Source organism: Thermobia domestica, chromosome 6, assembly GCF_964235325.1.
Source record: "Thermobia domestica chromosome 6, izTheDome1.hap1.1, whole genome shotgun sequence".
In the NCBI taxonomy this organism is placed as follows: domain Eukaryota; kingdom Metazoa; phylum Arthropoda; class Insecta; order Zygentoma; family Lepismatidae; genus Thermobia; species Thermobia domestica.
The window spans coordinates 1105507-1128575 of NC_137459.1; the positions used below are offsets into that span (position 1 = coordinate 1105507).

General features: G+C 35.6%; 1 protein-coding gene and 1 long non-coding RNA gene across 5 annotated transcripts in view; both read right to left on the reverse strand.

Moving 5' to 3' along the window:
- Positions 1-2700, reverse strand: part of LOC145687811 (uncharacterized) — a 59251-nt gene extending 56551 nt beyond the window's left edge. Inside the window, exon 1 of one of the 4 annotated variants that reach the window (XR_014131778.1) lies at positions 2041-2700. This is a non-coding gene — a long non-coding RNA (uncharacterized LOC145687811). The other 3 variants (XR_014131780.1, XR_014131777.1, XR_014131779.1) reach the window with 3 other exon arrangements.
- Positions 2701-14653: 11953 nt separating this feature from the next.
- Positions 14654-16447, reverse strand: LOC145688559 (uncharacterized). Its single transcript, XM_081762951.1, has 3 exons — positions 15846-16447; positions 15040-15458; positions 14654-14865 (listed from the first exon to the last, which is right to left on the reverse strand). The coding sequence occupies exons 1-3, from the start codon at positions 16445-16447 to the stop codon at positions 14654-14656; spliced, it is 1233 nt and encodes a 410-aa protein (XP_081619077.1).
- Between the last annotated feature and the right edge of the window lie 6622 nt (positions 16448-23069).

Sequence of the window (23069 nt, forward strand, 5' to 3'; positions counted from 1 at the left end):
TACTCTACATGAAAAGACATTTATAAGAACAAATTTCTGTAGGCAACAGCATTAAATACAAAGTAATGCAATTGTATTTTAAATTTACAGGTTCTGGTTACTTGTGTAAAATAATTACAAGTGATTTACTACCGATAAAATAAGCGACTCTCATGAAAGATGACTGTATTAGATATTATTTTACACCGGCGGTGTATCTCTGCACAGTGTACGGAAGCTGTATTTTATATTTACAAAAGGAATGTTGCTAGTATGAAGCCATGACAAGTGCTATTGAAGCTCGTATTGTTGCCAAAACCTACTTGTTTTCACTACCCTTGCTCACGCACCTGCTCCCTTCGGACGCATCCCTACACTATCGCTCAAGCCCACCAGCTTCTCTCTGCCCTGACTCGGTTGGATATCATTGATGCTTTCAGTGACACTTAGCACACGTTGATTTGTTTTTTGCACTTTAGTTTTCATGGGTTAACTGCTGTATCACCGGACCAGTTCTACAAAATTTACCAGATTATTTCAAGAATTTATTTCGGTTTATGACCTGAGCGAGTGAGTCAGGTGAGGGCGAATAGTTGAAGTTAAGAAAATACATATTGTTAGTTGTTTTTGGTGTTGTAAGCGGCACTACATGTGGAGCTGGAAGGGACTATTTAGCGGAGAGGTACACTTGTTACGATTTATGGGAAAGGCAGTGTGGAAATGGTGCGTAAATGATAAGATTGTCACATATCGTGATTTAGTTTTTTCGAGTTGTAAACAAACAAGGTATGTCAGTTGTTAAAATTGTGTGAAACAAATGCTCCACTAAACAGGCGAACAGTTTGTCGTAAGCGTAGAAACGAAAACTGCAGAAAAGAAGAGGAACATCAAACCTATATAGTACATTTTGGATGGCATTCAGTATCCCCCTCCCCAAAGGTGTGCAACACATACGCCATACATTTTATGACATATAAAATGTTTTTCCACTAGCCTCGCTTCTGCGTGTACCCACCGCCACTGACGCGCCTTCACCCTACGGACGCACCCCCATGCTACCACCCGAGCCCCCTGCTACCATGACTCGGTAAGATATCGTTCGTGTTTTTAGTGGCCGCTTAACACAAGTTGGTTCGTGTTTTATGCGCTAGTTTTCATGCCATATGTCCACGCTGTATTTCAAACAGTAATCACTACCAAGTGTGCCAAGGCCACAACCTAGTATTATAAGTAGAAACTAAGTAATATTCCGATTTTCTTTTTTTTTTTTAATTTTCGTGTGGTCCGACGATACAGCAGTACTAATGCCGTTTTTATGCCATACATCCGGACTCTACACAAAATGTAAAAGAACTTTACACAAATTGTAATTTTTCAACAATTATTTCGAGTAGTGAGTCAAAACTTGACTTGCACGATTATATAGTGTTAGTCAACTCTTTGCATTTAGTCAATCAGCCTGTTTTCATTGCAAAGAGTTCCTACGCGAAAACGTTATATTCACAACGAAAGCAATGCTAAAAGAATACTGAAGCAAGTTTAAAACATGAAAATATAAATTAATGTGGACAATTCCATTTTTCTACCCTCCAATAGTGTTACTGTGTATACCATCTCAATTTTGTCGTAATACCACTCCGAACTTGATGTTATGGGTCAAGGTTCTAGAACACAGGTCCCCCTTCCCATTTAGTTGTAGTGAAGACAGAAAACATGCCCTACGAGGCTCTAACCCGCCTTCACTCGCTCACGCTCGCTCGGTAATACTATATAAATTATATATTAAACTTTGGTACAGAAAGGAACCAACCTAGCTACTAACCTATATGGGGGGACCTGTGTTCTAGAACCTTCCCATGCCATGTTATCGACACTTTTATAATATTCAAGACAATATTGAATTATCAGTACGCCTATTTATCCTGTCCCCGTATGCTGTTTTTTTTTTTTTTTTTTTTTTTTTAAAACACATATCTAGCCATCGATTTAACGTTTCCAACGTATACTACTGAGTTGTACAGCAAACATAACACAGGCACTCGTTAAATACAAGTATTTTACTGTTGTAGTGTCCAGAGGGTCGTGAGGTGCAGCATGCGGTCCCTGGTGGGTGCCCTCAGACCCCTGCTCTCAGGTAAGCCATTGCTGATTGCAAGTAAGGAGTGGCCGGCCACGGACATCTGTCTCAACACTCTGTGCGCACTACTATAGACTGATTTCTTTTTCTTTATGGATAAAATTCTAAGTTCAAATCTACGACATGCATGTGTTTGTTTTTTCTTTCTTTTGAATACAATGTGCTCTTCCAGATAAAAGAAATAGCAAGTAGGTCTACAATTCGTTTATGCATTTTTTTATTTGTTTTGTTCTTACAATCCTTTCAAAACAGTACAACGAAACTGGCATTAAACTTTTCAACATTCCATTTTACATTTGTGTTACTTTGCTCACACCAAATAATAATAAAATAAATAAATAAAGGTAATAGTATACAACAGTGCCTCATGATCTGTGCGCGTGAATACTTCCTACTGTTGCACTACGTATAAAAATGATTTTATTACATTTAGAAGTAGTAAGAAGCATCCACGTGCACGTGACATGCGATATGTGTTTCAAATCCCCCACATATACTCATACACTACGTACAAGGGCACATTATTATTCTTCGCATACCATAAAACACAACGAAACGCAACGCAAACCGACGTACATTTTATTTTATATTACTCAGTAATTAAATGATAGTCGCACTTTTACCTCATTTTCAAATTCCTATATCCTCAATGAATAATCCTTAAAAGACTGCACTTCGTGAGTCCTCGCTAAATGATGAGGCACTCTCGTATACTATATCCTAAATAAATAACGATAACAATTCTTCATAATCCTAAATTTTTATTCTTTCCATCCTATAGACCAGTCCCCAATACCCCTTATGGTTCAACCCCTACACACCTCCCCAAAGAAAGTGTGGTCTTTGATCGAGCAGCTAGCTAGGAAATAATAATAAATAATAAGTACTGTATATGATAACAGATTTAATCACTACCATAATTCTACGTTTGCAATTAATTTAGGTTTTTAATTGTGAACAGTTGCTCTATATTACGTGAACACAATGATAGTGTGAGCAATTTATTTATTTATTTTTCTTTTTGTATTCATGATTTTACATTATAGTAACAAATGTGCTACAGGCGTCACCTAGCAGCATTTGCTTTAAGCTGCGGACACAATAGAACACCTGTAAAATAGTGTTTAAAATTAAAGTTAACAGATGATGCTCTAGTAAGATAGGCCTATTATGAGAACTCAAAGCAGAATGAGTGACAACTGTTTAAAAATACATTGAAAGTAAATTGCAGCAAGGGTTAGATCTGTATTGATAACAGTAAAATAAACAGCATTTTCTCAGGGGCGTCATTTAGGGAGGGCAGGAGGGGGCAATTGCCCTCCCAAGAGTTTGAAAAATACATATACTTTAATCGATTGTCTACTAATATACTAGTACAAAACGTTAATATACTTATGTCGGTGGTCCTCTTGCCCCCCTCAAGCGAAGGCTGAAATGACGCCCCTGCATTTTCTACAAGATTACAATTTGAGAGAGATGTCTAAGACAACGGCTATAGCTGCTACTTCAACTCCGTGGGATTTTGAGTACAGCGTTGCCAGATCAGGAAGGAAAAATATCTGTAGATATGGTGAAAATATCAGTAAAAATCAACATTAGAAAAACAAATCTGCAGTAACAGAGGTATAGGAGATCTGGCTCCTACTTGAAAACTTTTACGGTAGTATCTCTTAAGTAGTAGAAATGTTTCTAACTAAAATATTGAGAAACGCAGTACAGGTTTGATGAATAATTTGTGTGTGTTGTGATTCTTATATATAGGAATCCAGGGGCGGATCCAGGATGGACTTCTGGGGGGGGGCGGTTGGTTGTAATACTTAGAGCTATTTTTAAGACCTCCAAACTCTGGGATGGGTTTTATTTATATATAAAACTAGCAGCGTTCACCCCGCTTCGCTGCGGTCACCCCGGAACGCAATAAACTTTGTTACTTAGATAATTTTTACTTTTTCGCTTTCAAGTGATATGATAAAAACCATAGAAGATTGCAGAAAATCTTAACATTATATCGCCTGTCATTTATGTTAACCCGCCCCGCTTCGCTGCGGTCATCCCGGAAGTTTTCGCTTTCAAGTGATATGATAAAAACCATAGTAGATTGCAGTAAATGTTAACATTATATCGCCTGTCATTTATGTTAACCCGCCGAGTGACACGGTCATGCGGGTTGCATATAAATACGTTTATTTTTACCTATGATGAACTAACAAAGGATTTGTACGTTATGGACACTTGAATGGTCAATTATCTCAAGACACTGGTAATTAAAAATTAAAGTGATATGATAAAAACCATCTAGGGTCCAAATCCTAATAACCCCCCAAAAATAAAAGAAATTGGTTCAGCCGTATTAGCGTGATGAGGGAACAAAGGATTTGTGCGTTCTCTTTTATATAATAGATTAAAAAAAGGTTTCCTCTTCTGGGGGGCCGATTGCCCCCCTGGATCCGCCACTGGACAGCAAAACAAAAATAATACGTGTAAATAATTTCGCACAATATATATATCAAATGATACCAAACGCAACCCCTATCTCCATCACATTCGGGGTAACTTTAAAATTTTAAATAGAAACTCCCATTTTTTTTTATTGCACATTTGGATTCTCCAGAAAAAGTGACAGTGATTTGACCCAAAATTGAAAACAGTGTCTTCAGGGATGGCACTTGAATCGACACACACAAAAAACGGGGCGGCAAAACTATTTGAAATTATGCTCTAAGTATCGTACTCTGTGCCCATGCGGTTAGTGTACCGGACTGCAGAGTCGGAGGTTGTGACCAACGTTTTTTATGTGATTTTTTTATAGCCAAATAATGAATTCATACATTTTTACTTCGATAAAAATAATGTATTTGTCCATATTTATTAATTTACAAGTGGCGAAAAGAATGGTTTATTTTTGTTGTAAAAAAAAAAATGAACTCTAACCCTATTACTAAGAACTACTTCATAAAGATAGTTTGCAAAACAATTATCGAAATTTGTGTTCTATGTAACTTCATAAAAGTACTAATTGAAGTTAAAATGTATGAAATTTAATTGGGGAAATAAACGGATGCCTTGGACGGGGATCGAACTCAGAACCTCTGACTGCAATCCCATACTCTAACCGTACGCCCACAGAACACGGGACTAGCAATCAGCATTTTCGTAACGTTTTAGTGCACCGCTTTTTTGTGTGTCGATTTAAGCGCCATCTGCGAAGACACTGTTTTTAATTTTGGGTCAAATCAATGTCACTTTTTCTGGAGAATCCAAATATGCTATAAGAAATAGAGGTTCCCATTTAAAATTGTAAAGTTTCCCCCGAATGTGGTGGAGATAGGGGGTTGCGTTTGTTATCACTGGATAGCGTTTTCAGAACTATTTAACACAGGTTTTTTTGTTTTGGTGATCTGTATCTCTCTCTCTCTCTCTCTCTCTCTCTCTCTCTCTATATATATATATATATATATATATATATATATATATAGATATATAGATATAGATATAGATATGTGTGTGTGTGTGTGTGTAAATTAGACGTGGAATGGGGAGATAGAGGTAGCAATAATAATAATAATATATTCATGTCTGGGAATCCCATTAAAGTTTGATGTAGAGTCAATCCATTCTAAGTGATCAAACATGTGCCGCTCGACCATTTCCAAAAAATATATTTTTTTATGAATGTTTATCCTGTATCAGGGTACTTCAAAACCACAATTAATTATCTTTTATAACATCCCATGGCGACACAGCAGCTGCCACCATTTTGTGTTTTTGAGCAGAAAGGCGTCAAAGTATTAACTAATGACGTCATACTCTAGGAGGTGTTTTGTTCATTAATTCAACTGGAAATTTGTTGTTGTGAAGTAAAATAAAGTAGGATGAATGGTTAGTCCAGTCAGGGCTCTCAAGCTCGTTTCTTTCCTCTAGATGTAACACTGTCTTATTAGACCCACAGCTGCATTGGTGAAGAATGCCGCTATCAGCAGAAGGCGAGGACAGTCAAAATGCACCCTTGACAAAAAAAGTCCGGAAGTATTCCTTGCTCTTGCAGCTTTCTATATCAATGATATTTAATCATGTTTATTCTTGTTTTAACTGTCAACTCATGCAGGAGACTGTTGTTTCGTTTGATCTAAATTCTGTAGTCAGTGTTTACAGCTAGTAAGTGTTCACTGATTTGGACAGATGAAGAGGGCTCCTAAATGGAAAATGAAGTTTGTGTTTTAAATGTGAATATTTATGATATAAAATGTTATGATGAAAAATTTTCCAAATAGCTTCAGGTAAATATTGTACAGTCTGAGATATAGATAAAATACATCAAAGGACAATAAAGATGAATCTTTGCGTAGTTGGTTGTAAAACACCTCTTCACAGTTGAAATGGACTCGTACATCAGTTGGTGCCAATGCCCCACTCACAAGTGATGCTAGTTTGAGGAAAATTTCTTGCGGCGCAGGGAGTTTTGGGAAAGAATTTTTAAAGAGGGAGGAAAAGGGAGATTTTTCGAATATGAGATAAAATGTAGGGAAATTTAGCTTTTCAATAGATGTTATATTAAGCACTGTGGTAGTACACTAAAGACGGTGGCATTCTTTTCACAATCCCACTGTATGCACAGAATACAAATGTAACAGAATCTTCATTCCTCTTCCAACAGCCTTTCCACGACCTTGCTAGAGAATATCATTGTCAAATATGTCTTTGAAATGGGAATGGATCAACAAACTAAAGGTCAACTGCACATGCTGCTTGTGGATTGGGTGGCATTATCACAGTATAAAGAAATGTCTTCAGCAGTATTCCGCTTTGTCATAAACAGTGTCAGAGCAAGTGTTTCGGTTCAATGACCACAGTTAAGGTTTGAGAAATGTCAGCGTAAATGAAATGCACATTATGGAATTTCAAGCTCCAAGCCTTTTGTTGTGCATTGATTCAGGGAGGGAAGGGGGCGAATACTAAGAAGAAAAGACGGGTGGTACAAATAGTGTTGTCAACGGTTCGAGCGGCTCGGCTTATGGCTCAGTCACCACCGTGCCGAACCGATAAGTGACCCGAGAAAGCAGCTCACCCAACCGAGCCGGCTCGAACCCTCTGCTTAGTTGGGCCGAACCGAGCCGTGCCGATAGCTCACCCCAACCGACCCAGCCACCGATGGTTCGCCTGAGCTGAGCAGAACCGAGTTGATGGCTCACCGCAACCGAACCGGTGGCTCACCTGAGTTGAACCGAACTCAGCCGAGCAGAACCGAGCCGGTAGCTCATTCCAATCGAGCAGGCTCGAGCTGTTGGCTCAATTGAACCGAGCCAAGCCGAGCCGGTTGACATCACTATGCATGATGCCAAGTAAACTGTATTTGTGACAAGAGCTTAAGTAGCGAATAGCTGTAGAAAGAGCTGTTCATTTTGATAATAGTCGTAGCTCAGCTACTTTTCTGAAAAACTAGCTAATAGCTGTAGCGAGCTACAATTTTCATCGTGTAGCTGTAGCTGTAGCGCAGCTACTTTTGGAAAGTAGCTTTCCGATCACTGCTTATACTAAAGTAATGTTGTCAAATGGTGAATGGTGGTTTAGATGTACTTGCCTTCTACGTGTGTGTCTCGGGTCTATTCTCGGCGAGCTTGCTTGCTTCCATTTCAACAAGTGGTAGCAGGAAATTTATTACTTTTTACAATTGCTTTTCTGTATGCTCAGGAAGCTCTTAAAGTTAATATGATTTAGAGAACTCGGGTCATAACCAAAGGAGGAGCAAAAACCATACCCTTACTCACCTGAACCGATGGAAACAACTAAACACTACTTAAATCTATTAATTCTTCAAGATAGCTATACAAGAAATTTATCGAGTTGGAAATTTAGACCTGAATTTACAAGAACTTTGTTTCGTAACAGTCCTCTTTAAACCAAGGATTTCTTTACGGAGATGCCAGATACAAGAAGACCCACTAAGTCCGACATATAGTCACTTCCATAAAAGTAACATCTGATCTAAGATCTAGCGACCAAACTCGATCCATTTGAATGTGTTGAATGAAACGTGCCGACTCCAATGGTGCAATTGGTTTAAATGGGTCGGCTCACGGCTTGTTAACCACAGGGCCGAGCTCAGAAAGACCGCTCATATATCACGTCTACCGAGTCGATGGCTCACCTGACCGAGTAAAACGGAGCGGTTGGCTCATCGCAACCAAGCCGGTGGCCCATCCCAACCAAGCCGAGTCGAACCAAGCCGGTAACTGTAATCGAAATCGAAACTGATCGAAAGGTCATTAGGATTGTAAGTAACACTTTTTTTTTTTAGAACTCTCATTGTCAATCACAACAGCGTATACATATGCTCGTTCTATTATAACAGTGTAAGAACGATTATCAATCCATTCTCTCCAGATATGTTATAGGAAATTTAATAACATCTCTGCTATTAAATTTTAGATAAAGCGATGGTTTTAAACATTTGATAATAGTCCTAATACAAAGTAGAGTTTTGATTATAAGTTACTTGTGTTCAGAGATGCTCCGGCTAAGATTGTCCGAAAGTCTGGAACCCTCAGAACTTTTAATTTTTAAGAAAATTAGCACAATCTCAGCCATCAAATACATATATATATATATATATATATATATATATATATATATATATATATATATATATTAACAACCTTCCACCGTCGTGCCTATATAGCATGGGGATGAAATGTAAAATGACGGTCGAAGATCGCTGCTACTCACCATCTAGAATGAGTAGGTACAGGATGACGGAAAGAAACCACATTAATTGACTTTGAACTAAAACTTTGTATTTCCATTAAAGCTTGTATATTGTAGTGATAGATCGTCGACTGAATATAATCGCAAGATCACATATCTTTAAGCAGCTAGGAAGTTAACCACGATGAACTCAAACATAGCTGAGATACACGTACCTTTATACAGCTGATGACTGGAACTGCTATCGATGTTCTGGACGATCTCTATATTGCTGCCAATAGTTTAGAATGGTTGACTATTGTGTACCATTATCCACTATAATGGTCTGCTGAACTATTAGATCTCCTGATCTAATACTGGACGTAGAATCACCGAGAAGTGACTACTGTGACATGAGCAACTATGTTACTACTCGACGTACGATGATCTCTTAGACTGAACTCTGAGACAAATGCTCGAAGATTACTCCTCAGAGACTGATCCTTGAGACTGCCCCCAATCTCTAAAAACTATAAGGTTTTATACGAAGATTCCAGACATCTTGGAATTCATTCTCGTCGACTTTCTGTATATCTCAGCTATTGGTAAAACGTTGGTTTCACCCGAATTACATCGTGATCAAATTCTCAGACTTACAAATTTCTGCGAACTCAACGATTATATCACAGTCAAAGTGTGTCAATGTTACAATGTGACAATCTGATGACAATTCAAAACATTACAAATACAAATTACAATATCTTACAAATTGACAACCAAGCGTCTAGCCGTAGAACATTCATTACATACACACAACATTGATGTCAACACATAAACACACACACGTGTTTACATTACGTGATAACACTTAGTTTCTTAACATTCAATTTTATTAAATATACTTTCCTTTACCAAAATAATATCTTTTTGAATAAAATCAATGACATGCCTCAACATGCCCCTCCTTTAAAATAAGAGAACTCCGTTCTCGACTCAATTTCTTCCTTGAAATTGACCGAAAACTAATTACATCTATTACATAAAATAATCATATATATTCAACCATCACCCTGTATATATCTTTATATTCATTTTTACATTCGAAAGAAATCACCAAACATTATTTATTTACAATCATTGTTTTCGTTTTTTAAAAAAAATACTTTTCAAGAGTCCTCATCAGAGTATGAGCTCCTGCCATCTATTGAGTTTCATATATAACTACTTGAAGTTGTGTTGCATTTCCTGTGCTCGGAATTACTCATATATATACTTTTCCGTTCTCGTTCTTGAAAACTTTCCACTGAAGTTAGTCGCAAAGTTCAACTCAGTGTTTATTGACTCTGCATAGTTTCCACTAATATCAGTGACCATATCACTGATGCTTTCCATAAAAATAATGCACTTCATTATACACTAGATTTGTTGTTGTAAACCACTAATACACTAATGAACAACGTCTCCTATCGCTGCATGATTTTTTGAAACACAAAAATAAAATTTAAAAATATTATTCACTTCACTTTTGGTAAGTTTGCTCTCTATAGAGTTAGCAACTCTGGATACACTTCCTTCCGCAAAATGTTAATTCAGCAAACGTTTTGACACTGAACTTGAACAAACTTCCACGTCTTCATCCTGTTTGCCGCGTTGCTTCGATGGATAAAGTTAACTTTGAATACGTGCTCCGCATTGTTCGTGAAAATTCCGGCAAAAATGTTCACAGGACCAAAATGTCGCAAGGACGCATGTACAGTTTTTCGTGTTTCAAGTTTGTGACCAAATGTTGATCCGTTTTTTCTGCTTCAAAACCGGACAATTCGTGATTTGTGTTACATCCCTCTTTGGTTTTGGTGCAGTGCATACCCGCAATGTTTAAGTTACCTTGTGGTTCCTTTTTCTGCTCAAGATAGTGATCTACTTTGCGTTTTGTGCAAATAGTGTGCTTAGTGTGGTTTTTATTTATTTCTGCATAGATTGGAAATAATCCGCAGTTTTCTACATTACTAATATCGTCATATACTTTTTTATCCTCTACTCTTCCTTCCTGTCTTTTCTTTCTACTAAATCTACGTAATTTAATAATTAAATAAATGATAATTATAGACGTTGCTAGTACTAAGGTCATTAACGACGTTAAAGCAATAGCCATTACGGTAAACTTCTTTTCCATAATACCTGTAAATATATAACTAAGTGTGAAATCGTGTTTTTATTTTTCTTAAAAACTTATATAACTATACCGCGGTCTATGACTCTCTTCTGAACAATATGCTCATACTTCCAGCCTAGGCCTAATGTTAGTGTTCATTAATCGTTCATTATTTTCTTTAAAATGCATAATCGATGCATATTCTAAATAATGAATAGTGTTCTAATCACTATGTAACCTATTCGGATACAACACTGCTATCCTTGTTACATTTTCATTCGTTTGACGCTGTTATTGTCTTTTTTTTTTCAAAGTCGTAAAATCCTACATTTTCGTGCATATTTCAGCTCTTAAATACACTGTATTACTAGTTTTAACGTTGTTTGTAGGTACAGTTATCTTTATTGATGTTTAATCTATCTTATTTTAACATTCCAACACTCTCTGTCCTTAGAATCCATTCATAAAGCATCAAAATCATTGTGAATACAAGTAGCTAGTCTCCCGTGGGTGGGACTTGTTGCTACGCTGGCGGCCATCTTCTCGTAAACCACGCCCCTTAGCAACCTCTCTCTGCTGCCTGAGCGCGCGGATCCTCGCCAGGATGCAATCGTATCATAAGTAGTAAACAGAAAACTACTCAACGGATTACAGTATTTTAATGAATATCACAGATACTCATAACATAACTACAATAACTTATTATAATACAAATAATCTATATACCAATTGATCATTTGATAATAATAATAAATCAATAATTCCTCTCTCATTTTAAAAAAAACGTGAATTTAGAAAATGAATTTTGATAAAAATAATGTGTTTTCATACAACTTAATGATAATTATTGATATGATGCATTATGATTGTATTCTATTTGCGACTATTTCTCGTGTCTTATCTATGATTTTCCTACTTTTCTATTAAAACTATTTACTTCTTTTTCAACGACTTTTCCGTACTTTTTCCGTACTTTTAACGACTTATTATCGTAGATTTGTAAGCTTACTTGAACTAGTTTATACCACTAGTATCTACTTTATCTATGATTTGTCTATTTATCTAGCTTTACTAATAGACAACTTTTCTATTTTTCTTCTTTTCGCTTTTGTTTTCTATAGCTTGAAGCTACTGATTTCACTAATATTCTGATGTTATTTAACTTAGCTATTATCTATTTACATGTTTTTATCTATGCTTGTCTATGATGATCTATTATCTATGCTTATTTTCTATTGCTTCTTTTCTACCAAAAACAAAGAGTTTTGTCGTACTAGCTCTACGTAACCATTTTTATTTCTCATTCAACGATTTACTCGTTTTCACCGACTCAACTAGACCAATCCTAGTTTTATCTAGGATGACAACCAAAAGACTTTTCAACTCACAACTACCTCATGCTGTAGGTAAGTATGTCTACATATTACCAATTGTTTTAAATGTTAATTCAATATTCCTTTCCAGGTTTTATTGCAACTTAGATATTTTTTTTTCCAACATAAACTCCATTCTTCTCCATATCCATAAATGTAAAATTTTTTTTTTCATAACCCAAGGCACATACGATATTGATTTACACACTACGCTTTCTTTATTATTACTTTTTGATTATTACTATTATTATTATTATTATTATTATTATTATTATTATTATTATTATTATTATTATTATTCCTGATTTTGAATTTTATACTTCCGTATTGCTCTATACAGCTTACAATACAGTACTAATAACAATATTGTTGTCAAAATTAATGATATTATTACTCCAAAAATTACATACATGATATAGTCAGTTTTTAAATGTAGTTCTGGGATCGAAGTATCGACTTTCAATTTTAACAATTTTTCAGTTAAACCATTTAGCTCTTGCGTATGCAAGGTGAAATTTATTTGTCTCTCAGTCCAATTACCGATCAATTTAATGTGTTTATTTTGAATCTGAATTATCCGTTTAGATGGAATGACCAGCTCTCCAATTATTATATTATCAAATTTATCATAGTTTATGAAATTTGATTTAGCTTTGGTTTGATCTAGTTTTGTTGAAGTAACTTCTTGATGTACACCCACTTTTGTCATGTACGCTTCTTCAATAGAAGAATACATCACACCAGCGTGTGTATATCTGAATATTACATTCCCCAAAAATTTTTCCGAATTTTGCTGGCATCCTCCTAGAGATTTATTTAAAATAATATTATTCAAACATCTCGATTCATGGTCCATAGTTATACTTTCACAAAAATATAGAAAACTTTTAAACTCGCATTTACTTTTATCCAATGAGTGAAATTTACCTTCAGCCAAATAGACTGCTTCTGGTAATTGATAAAATATTCTTGTGTTATTTATTAAGTAGCCCATTGATGTAACGTCATACATTATTGAAATGCTAGTATCATATATTATCGGAGTCTTTATTATTAAATCAACATTATTATCTTCGTAATGGTATTTTACTAAATATACGCTAGACATTTGGTAGAACATTCCAATGTCTGACCTATAAATAGTATTTTTCAAAACATCATGAAAATTAATTAACTTTTTAACGTCAGCATTAGATAATATATGATATGTTAACTCATTATTTAAAATGCTATTTACTATTTTATTTACTCTCTCCTGTACAAGATGAACAAACAAGTTTGCCATTATCCTGCGTTGGGATTGATGTAAATAACAGTATAGCTCCTGAATTTTATTTTTAAAATCTTGCAACACCTGTTGCACTTTTACGACTATCCCGTGGACTACTGTTATCTCATTATTAAATGATTCTTTTAGATTTTTAATTTCATTAGTTAATACATTCTCATGCTTACTTAACTTATCAATAGACTGAGACAATTGTTTATTATGAATTAAATTATACGTCGATAAACCAATGGACGACAATCCCAGTAACCACGAAAATATAAACCTTTTATTTCTGTGATTATTATTACATCTTGTTATACCATTTTCATAAACAAAATGGCAAGGTAATAAATTCACTATATTCTGTCTAAATTCTCTCACTTTTACTGCATAATCATTTAAAATCTCATATGCGTCAGTACATTTGTCGTGTACTGGCACCGATTCTTGAAAATTTAAATGCATTTTAACGGTCGTAAACACCATGTTCGTCGCATGAACAGCATAAGCATTCTGTGTCAATGCTAGTCCAATATCTGATAACGTTATTTGTTGATGTTCTTCTTCAGCTACCCCAATACTAATCAATAGTAGTAGACAAACAACAATCTTGAACATGATGACAACTGTAACAATTAAAACTTAGAATTACTATTCTGAATTTTACTTATTTATTTTAATTATTTCTATATATCTCTTATTATTTTTTTTTCACAGTTATGTTTTCATTTATTTATTTTACTGTGTATGTGTACCTTGGATTATTTTACCAATTTAAATATATTTACTAGATATCTCTCTAATTTAAAAAAAATTCTCTAATTTCCTAGTCACTTTATGCTCTGTAAACAATATACTTTTGCCAGTTAAGGGATTTTTTGATGGAAATCAACATTTACTTTGATTTCGGGCACACGGACTTTTGTTGATAAACAGCGGTCCACCTCGCTGTTTCACTGACAAAAACATCTTGTTTGCAGATACCTAACAAAAAAAAAATATTAAACTTTTACTAAAACTTATTCGTGTTTCTGTAGTTGCAAAAAAAATTTTTTTTTTTATTAGACATCACTGTCTAAATCCGATTCTTCTTCTGGTCTATCCGAATCTTCGTCATTTGCACTTACAAATGGTTTCAAACGTCTTATGTCAACAGAATCTGTCTTCTCTTGTCCTTTCTTAGTCTCGTATCTCACTTTATATGAGTTATTATTCCACTTTTGCACTATTACTCCTCGAATGTTATATCGCTTTCCAAAACAAGCTGGAATGCCTGCTCTTGGCATTTCACGAATCCAAACTTTTTGTCCCACGTCGAAGTTTGGTTGAGAGAATTTCTTCTCAATTTGTTTCTTTTGGGATTTGAACCGCTTCTGCAAATTCTGGCACGCGACCTTCCTTGCTTCCTTCACATTTCGTATCCGCTCTTCGTTTTCTACATACTCACAAGGTATGTCCAGATCCTGTTCCAAGAACGTTCTGGGTTCACGCCCTGTAAGCAAATAGTAAGGCGAGTGTTTTGTCCCGTCATGAATCTGTGTATTCATGGTAAACACAATTGAAGGTAAGATCTCGTCCCAGTTTGTAAACTCTCGGTCTATATAGTGCTTCATAATTTGTTGAATTGACCCGATGGCTCTCTCCGATGTTCCAATCTGGTAATGGGCATCTGTATTGGCGAAATTTAACCGCATACCAAACCGTTCAGCCATCTCTTCCATCACTCGGCTCCGGTGTGTGCTATGCCGGTCCATCGCAAGAATTTCAGGAATCCCATGTTTTGTAATTAATTCTTCAAAAATTGCTTCTGCTATAATTTCAGAAGTTATAGCAGGAACTGCTCTTGCAATTACGTATCGAGTAGCGCTATCAACAAATACAATAACATATTTATTCCTGTGATTCTTCGATCTTTTGAACGGCCCAATCTCATCCATAGTTACATGCTGGAATGGCATATAACTTGGGTATGTTTGCGGATGCAGTGGTGTCCTACCAGCTTTACGTTTCTGGATTTGGCAACTGATGCACTGGCTGACCTTCTCTTGAAAAAATCTTTTCATGTTTGGGAAATAGATGGATTTCAATGCTCGATTATAACACTTCGTGTAGGAATAATGTCCTCCTCCGTATATCGAACAATGCAAGTTTTTGAAAACTTGTTCCCGCAAAGAAAAAGGAATGCATAATAGGAATTTCTTCCCATTAGCCATTTTCTGAGTTCTGAAAAGTTTTCCGTCCTTAATTTCATACCAGCGTGCCTGTTTTTCTGCTTTTTCATCTGCTTCTTCCGGATGTTCTATCGCCTTCATTATCGAACCAAAGAAAGGGTCTTTCCGTTGCAACTCAGCCACATTCACATCTTCGTCGAACGTGATGTTGACTTCAAGGTCTTCCATCTTGACTGGTAATGCATCTAAATCGATGTCTTCATCAGTTGGTTGGATGTTCGTGTTTCTTGATAATACATCGCTAGGATTTTTCTCTCCTGGACAATGTACTGGCGTGTACTGATACTGCGCCATCTCTAGACTATACCGCAACAGTTTCGGCGACAATTTTGGCGTTGTTTGAAGGTATTTTATACACCTGCAATCAGTGTATAGCTCAAACTCTTTATTATACAAATAATAGTTAAATGCTTTGAAAGCACTAACCACGGCCAAAATTTCTAGTTCCACTATATGTCTTCGTGTTTCGTTTGGTCTCAATACTCTGCTATAATACGCTATAGGTGTCCACTCTCCATTCAATTGTTTCTGCATTAATACTGCCCCTATTGATTTTGTAGATGCATCCGTATACACTCTAGTTTCCAACTCTTCACGGAAAGGTGCCAATAAAGGTGCACTCATTAACGATTCTTTTAGTTTTTCAAAACTAAGTTGGTGTTCTTCCGTCCACACAAATTTATGGTTTTTTCTTAATAATTGTTGAAAATTAGATGTCATTTCCGCGTAGTTTTTACAAAATTTCCTCACATAATTAGTCAAACCAAGGAATGATTTCAACTCTTTCGCGCTTGTAGGTGGCTTACAAGCTTTTATCGCTTGAATCACTTTAGGACTGATTTCGTAACCAGCTTCGCTCACAATGTGACCTAAAGCCATTACCTTCTCTTCCATGAAATGACACTTCTCTACAGATAACTTTAACCCATATTTCCTTAACCTTTGAAAGACTGAGTGTAACACAGATACCATTTTCTCCTGATTATTTAAATATATAAATATATCATCCATGTAAAATGACACCGCCTCCGGATGAACGTTAGCTAATGTCATTGCCATGATCTTTGTATATATAGCGGGAGATTGGACGTATCCCATCGGTAATTTCGAGTATTGATACGCTCCTACGCCAGGAATATTGAATGCAGTATACTTTCTAGAATCCTTAGAAATTGTTACCGTATGATAGGCACTCTTAATGTCCAATACACTAAAGTATTTGTGACCACCCATACTTGTAAGAATTTGATGGATAGGCGGCAACGCCACGGAATGGAACCGTACGTGCCGATTCAGCATTCTACAGTCCAAACAGGCCCTAATCGATCCGTTTGGCTTCTTTACGAACAACATAGGTGAGTTATACGAGCTATTACTTTCCTCGATGATGTTTTGTTCGAGTAAAATGTTTATCTGTTCTTTCACTTTATCTTTCATAGCTATCGGTATTGGATACTGTTGACGTCGAAACGGAACTTCCGTTTCCAACTCTATCTTATGCTCTACTCCCTTGACTCTTCCTAATTCGTTTTCTCGCCACGCAAAAACATCTGCGTAATCATAGCACAATTTCTCTAATTTCTTTTTGATTTCTGGTTTAGTATTCTTGCCAAATTTTAACCGTGATTTATCGTAGTTTTTTCTCGCCTCTAACACCTCTTCAATTTCATCTTCTGATAATCCTTCTTTTCTTAATTCCGATTCATTCATGCATGCTTCTGCATCTCCAATTTTTAAATTTTTTGTCAACATGATCGTCTTATTTGACGGATTGATAACTTCTAAACACCTATTTTCATTCGACAAAATTACTCTAGGTACAAATATGTTATATTGAGACTCTAATAGCTTATCTGGCTCTAATAGAAATTCACTGTTCTCCCAAGAATGAACTAGGTTAACCTCAACAGTTGTCCTAGTTCTTGGTAACAATTTCACCCTATGACCAAGAACCCATTTTGGCTTTAAACTTGATTTAATGCTAATTGCAACATTATCAGAAACTGTTCTGGTTTCCTGATCGTTTCGACAATGTTTAATTGGTTTCCCAAATCTTTGAACAATAACTTTACTAGCTCCATAATCAATTCTACAATTTTGTGTTTGCAAAAAGTCATTCCCAATCAACATTTGATATGGGAAGTCTTTTATTATTCTAAAAGCCTGATGAAACGTTTGATTTAAAATTTTGAACTTAATTATGGCTAATTTGTTAATTACAAGCGTGTTCTGCGTGATCCCTTTGATCTTAGTTTGCTGTGGGATTATTTTTGCACTCGGTGGAACTAATTTCTCGTTTATAATTGAAATTTGCGACCCACTATCGAGTAACGCTTTGATCTTCCTATCATCTATTTCTAATGGTAAATATACCATGTTGTTGTCTAAATTCACTGAGGCAATTATTTCTCTTATTCGGACATTTCGATTGCCTGTAAATGCGCCTCTCCCATTTACAGATGTGTTCCGTTTAAAGTACTCGAGCCTGGTGTTTGATAATAAGTAGTACCATTTACTTGTGCCGGTACCACTTGCACAAATCTCTGCTGATTCGGGTTTTCGAAATTATAAGACTGGTGACAACACGAATTCTGACAATTCCCTTGCCAGTTTCCTTGCTGACCACGTCCTCTATTGTTTCTCCAAAAATTTCCTCGATTACCACGCTTACTGTAATAACGGTTATTACCTCTATTGTTGTTTTGATTCCTATCACTATTACTGTGCCAATTCTTATTTCTATTTCCATTTCCACGGTAATTATTTCGATAACCACCTCTATTCTGCTTATTATTCCTATAATACTGATTTTTCCCTTGTTTTCTCGCGTTATTCTCTTGTTTCTCGTCGTCTTGTGTTTTTGCCGACAATGCTAACTGTAATTTGTCTATTTTCTTTTCTAATTCCGCGATTTGTGTAACACTCGGAGGTTCCTGTTTAATCTTACTTTCTTCTTTATGTGTTCTTACAACCACATGATCTGAATCAGATCCGCTCTCCTCATCTTCTACCTGCTCTCTAATTTTCTTTACAAGATCTTTAATTGTAACTTTGCCGGATTCCTTTTTCACACGCTTTGCTATTTTACACTTATTCTTTTCTATCTTTTGCAAATCCTCCACGAATTTGTCTAAGCTAGAATATTCACGCGTTCCTACCTTTTCCATATAGTATGGATGTAGACCTCCAACTATAATACCTATCTTCTTGATATCATTCATTTTTGAATCTAGTCGTTCACAAAGAACGAGCATGTCATAAACGTAATTAATTACAGCTTCGTCTTCATGCTGTAACCGCTCCTTAATTCTATCTTCAATGTCTATAGTTACATTAGATTTCGTAAACTCGTCTACTATTTCAGACTGCAATTGTTTATACTGTATTTCTGCCATGTTTCTCCGTTTCAGGAACAACTTTATCCATTGCCTCCCTACTCCTTTGAAAATATTGGGCAGTAACTCCTTTCGTTTGCTTTCGGCGATGCCTGCCATTTGACAAGCATCGTCGAATTCATCGAAAAACGACACGATGTCATTATCGTTCTTGAGATCGAATTTAGGCAATTTATTAATATCTGCGTAAAACGTAATGTTAGACGCCATAGTAAAATTCTTATTTTCACTATTTACTAATTTCGGATCTAAAGTTATGATTGACGGAAAGTCTTCCGATACAGATTTCGTCACCGGACTACTTGGGAAATTAAAAACTGGTTCTTTACTCAAAACAATTTTAGGACTCGCGACTTTACAAGCAGTATTTTGTCTCTCTGGTGTCCTCACACCAAATAAATTCACATCAATATTTATTCCCTTACTCGCTTTCTGTGCTCTAGTCAACACAGTTCTTTCATTCATTTAACTTAATACTTAATTCAACTTTAATTTACGAAGTGAGGGTGGGTGGTGAGGGTTAACGTATTACTTATTCTACTTGAGTCAATTTGCCTTTAGTCATTCGAGATCCGAACCATATCTCGTCTTTGAGTGGTGAACGATTATAATACAAACTCTTAACATACTAAATTACCTAAATATAAACCGAACTTAACCATAACCTAATAAAATATATTCTTAAATCTAAAATTATTCCGTTTCGGGATTCGAGTCATAGCTATTTTCACCATAAGTTTGGTGCGACCTACTTTTAGCACTATTTGGGAATCGAACCAAAATATCTTCACCATAAAACTGGTGCGAACTACTCTACAATACACATCCCGGGTCTCGAACCGAAAGCATCTCCACCATAACAACCTTCCACCGTCGTGCCTATATAGCATGGGGATGAAATGTAAAATGACGGTCGAAGATCGCTGCTACTCACCATCTAGAATGAGTAGGTACAGGATGACGGAAAGAAACCACATTAATTGACTTTGAACTAAAACTTTGTATTTCCATTAAAGCTTGTATATTGTAGTGATAGATCGTCGACTGAATATAATCGCAAGATCACATATCTTTAAGCAGCTAGGAAGTTAACCACGATGAACTCAAACATAGCTGAGATACACGTACCTTTATACAGCTGATGACTGGAACTGCTATCGATGTTCTGGACGATCTCTATATTGCTGCCAATAGTTTAGAATGGTTGACTATTGTGTACCATTATCCACTATAATGGTCTGCTGAACTATTAGATCTCCTGATCTAATACTGGACGTAGAATCACCGAGAAGTGACTACTGTGACATGAGCAACTATGTTACTACTCGACGTACGATGATCTCTTAGACTGAACTCTGAGACAAATGCTCGAAGATTACTCCTCAGAGACTGATCCTTGAGACTGCCCCCAATCTCTAAAAACTATAAGGTTTTATACGAAGATTCCAGACATCTTGGAATTCATTCTCGTCGACTTTCTGTATATCTCAGCTATTGGTAAAACGTTGGTTTCACCCGAATTACATCGTGATCAAATTCTCAGACTTACAAATTTCTGCGAACTCAACGATTATATCACAGTCAAAGTGTGTCAATGTTACAATGTGACAATCTGATGACAATTCAAAACATTACAAATACAAATTACAATATCTTACAAATTGACAACCAAGCGTCTAGCCGTAGAACATTCATTACATACACACAACATTGATGTCAACACATAAACACACACACGTGTTTACATTACGTGATAACACTTAGTTTCTTAACATTCAATTTTATTAAATATACTTTCCTTTACCAAAATAATATCTTTTTGAATAAAATCAATGACATGCCTCAACAATATATATATATATATATATATACTAGCAGCGTTCACCCCGCTTCGCTGCGGTCACCCCGGAACGCAATAAACTTTGTTACTTACATAATTTTTACTTTTTCGCTTTCAAGTGATATGATAAAAACCATAGAAGATTGCAGTAAATGTTAACATTATATCGCCTGTCATTTATGTTAACCCGCCCCGCTTCGCTGCGGTCACCCCGGAACGCAATAAACTTTGTTACTTAGATAATTTTTACTTTTTCGCTTTCAAGTGATATGATAAAAACCATAGTAGATTGCAGTAAATGTTAACATTATATCGCCTGTCATTTATGTTAACCCGCCGAGTGACACGGTCATGCGGGTTGCATATAAATACGTTTATTTTTACCTATGATGAACTAACAAAGGATTTGTACGTTATGGACACTTGAATGGTCAATTATCTCAAGACACTGGTAATTAAAAATTAAAGTGATATGATAAAAACCATCTAGGGTCCAAATCCTAATAACCCCCCAAAAATGAAAGAAATTGGTTCAGCCGTATTAGCGTGATGAGGGAACAAAGGATTTGTGCGTTCTCTTTTATATATAAGATATATATATATATATATATATATATATATATATATATATATATATATATATATATATATATATATATATATATATATATATATATATATATATATATATATATATATATATATATATATATATATATATTGCATTATGTAAGCTAATTCGAAAAATCTTCGGTCCCAAAAGAGAAATATTGGGAGCGCTGCTGCTTATGTTTACATTGTGTCATTCATTGTCTGATTTAGAATGTCTATGTTGGAAAGAAACATGAAAGGATTTAATTGTTTTATAGGCCTAAGGGGCCCTGAGAAGAAATTTAGCGGGTGGACCTGATTTTGAAGTTCCGCCACTGAATCGAAGACAAATTAAATATTGATTAAGGGACACATTTGTATTTGTTGTGTATCAAAAAAGTTTAGCTAAAATTAATAAAGAATTATTTGATATTAACTGTATCTCCAGAACGATTGCATGGACTACTTTAATGACAATTAAAAACTACACACTCAATGAAATGGATACGGATGCAATGGTAAGGTATTTTGCCAAATTGAAAGCCAGAAAAGTGTCTTTATGACAGAACTTTTCAGTGACAAAGAAAACGAGAAATTAAGCTAATTACCATAATAGTATCACTAGAAAATACTATGTAAATACGCTTTTAATGAAGCATAAGAGCATACCTCTTTGTCAAAATCAAACCTGTGTTAATGTTAAACTTGGAGCTCATGAGTTTCATTCTGTTCCGACTTTTATGTTTCAATTATACTTGACAAAATACATCTTAGGTATCTTAGTTGTGTCTTGTGCTTACTTAATAAAGCATGTTATTAATTATTAAAAAATGAAAATGAAATATTTAAGGTTTTACGGCCCACGATTTTCCAGCTAGGCTAAAGGAGACGGTGGGGATGAGCAATGAAGGAAATAGTGGAATTAAGAAAGCGGGAGGAAATGGGAAAACCCCAATAAAACCTAGACAATGGTGTCTGTCCACCATAAAGTTTACTTGACGCGAGCGGGGATCGAACCAAGGACCGCATGCTCCAGAGATCTACCACTGAACCACCGCGGCCCTGTTATTAATTATTTGTTCAGTATTCATCCACAGTCAATTAGTTATAATTTCGCCATTTTTCCTTAATATACCTATTGAAAGGGAGACTATAGATATTGAAGAAATTTGCAACAGTAACAATTATTTGAAGAATTTTTGTCCATTACAACTCTCTACTCTTTTATTATTATTATTTGGGTTGGGGCGCCTAAATATTGTTTGCTTACACTTAAGAAATATCTAGAAGAGGCCCTGTTTTGAACCTACCAGTACCTAAGTTTTCTTCTAATTCTTCAACACAATGGGTCTATTTAATAGCCAATGTTGAAACGAAACAAGTGAAAAGATTTGTTCTGCAGCATTAAAAAGCATCACAA

What these genes read in the sequence shown, in the direction of transcription:
- LOC145688559 (XM_081762951.1), bottom strand. Translation starts at nt 16,447, where the DNA reads ATGAGTGCACCTTTATTGGCACCTTTCCGTGAAGAGTTGGAAACTAGA. An exon ending in GCAGAAAAACAGGCACGCTG is followed by an intron (nt 15,459 to 15,845) that starts GTATGAAATTAA and finishes ATTTGTTGATAG; the next exon opens with CGCTACTCGATACGTAATTG. An exon ending in ACAGGATCTGGACATACCTT is followed by an intron (nt 14,866 to 15,039) that starts GTGAGTATGTAG and finishes TGCCAAGAGCAG; the next exon opens with GCATTCCAGCTTGTTTTGGA.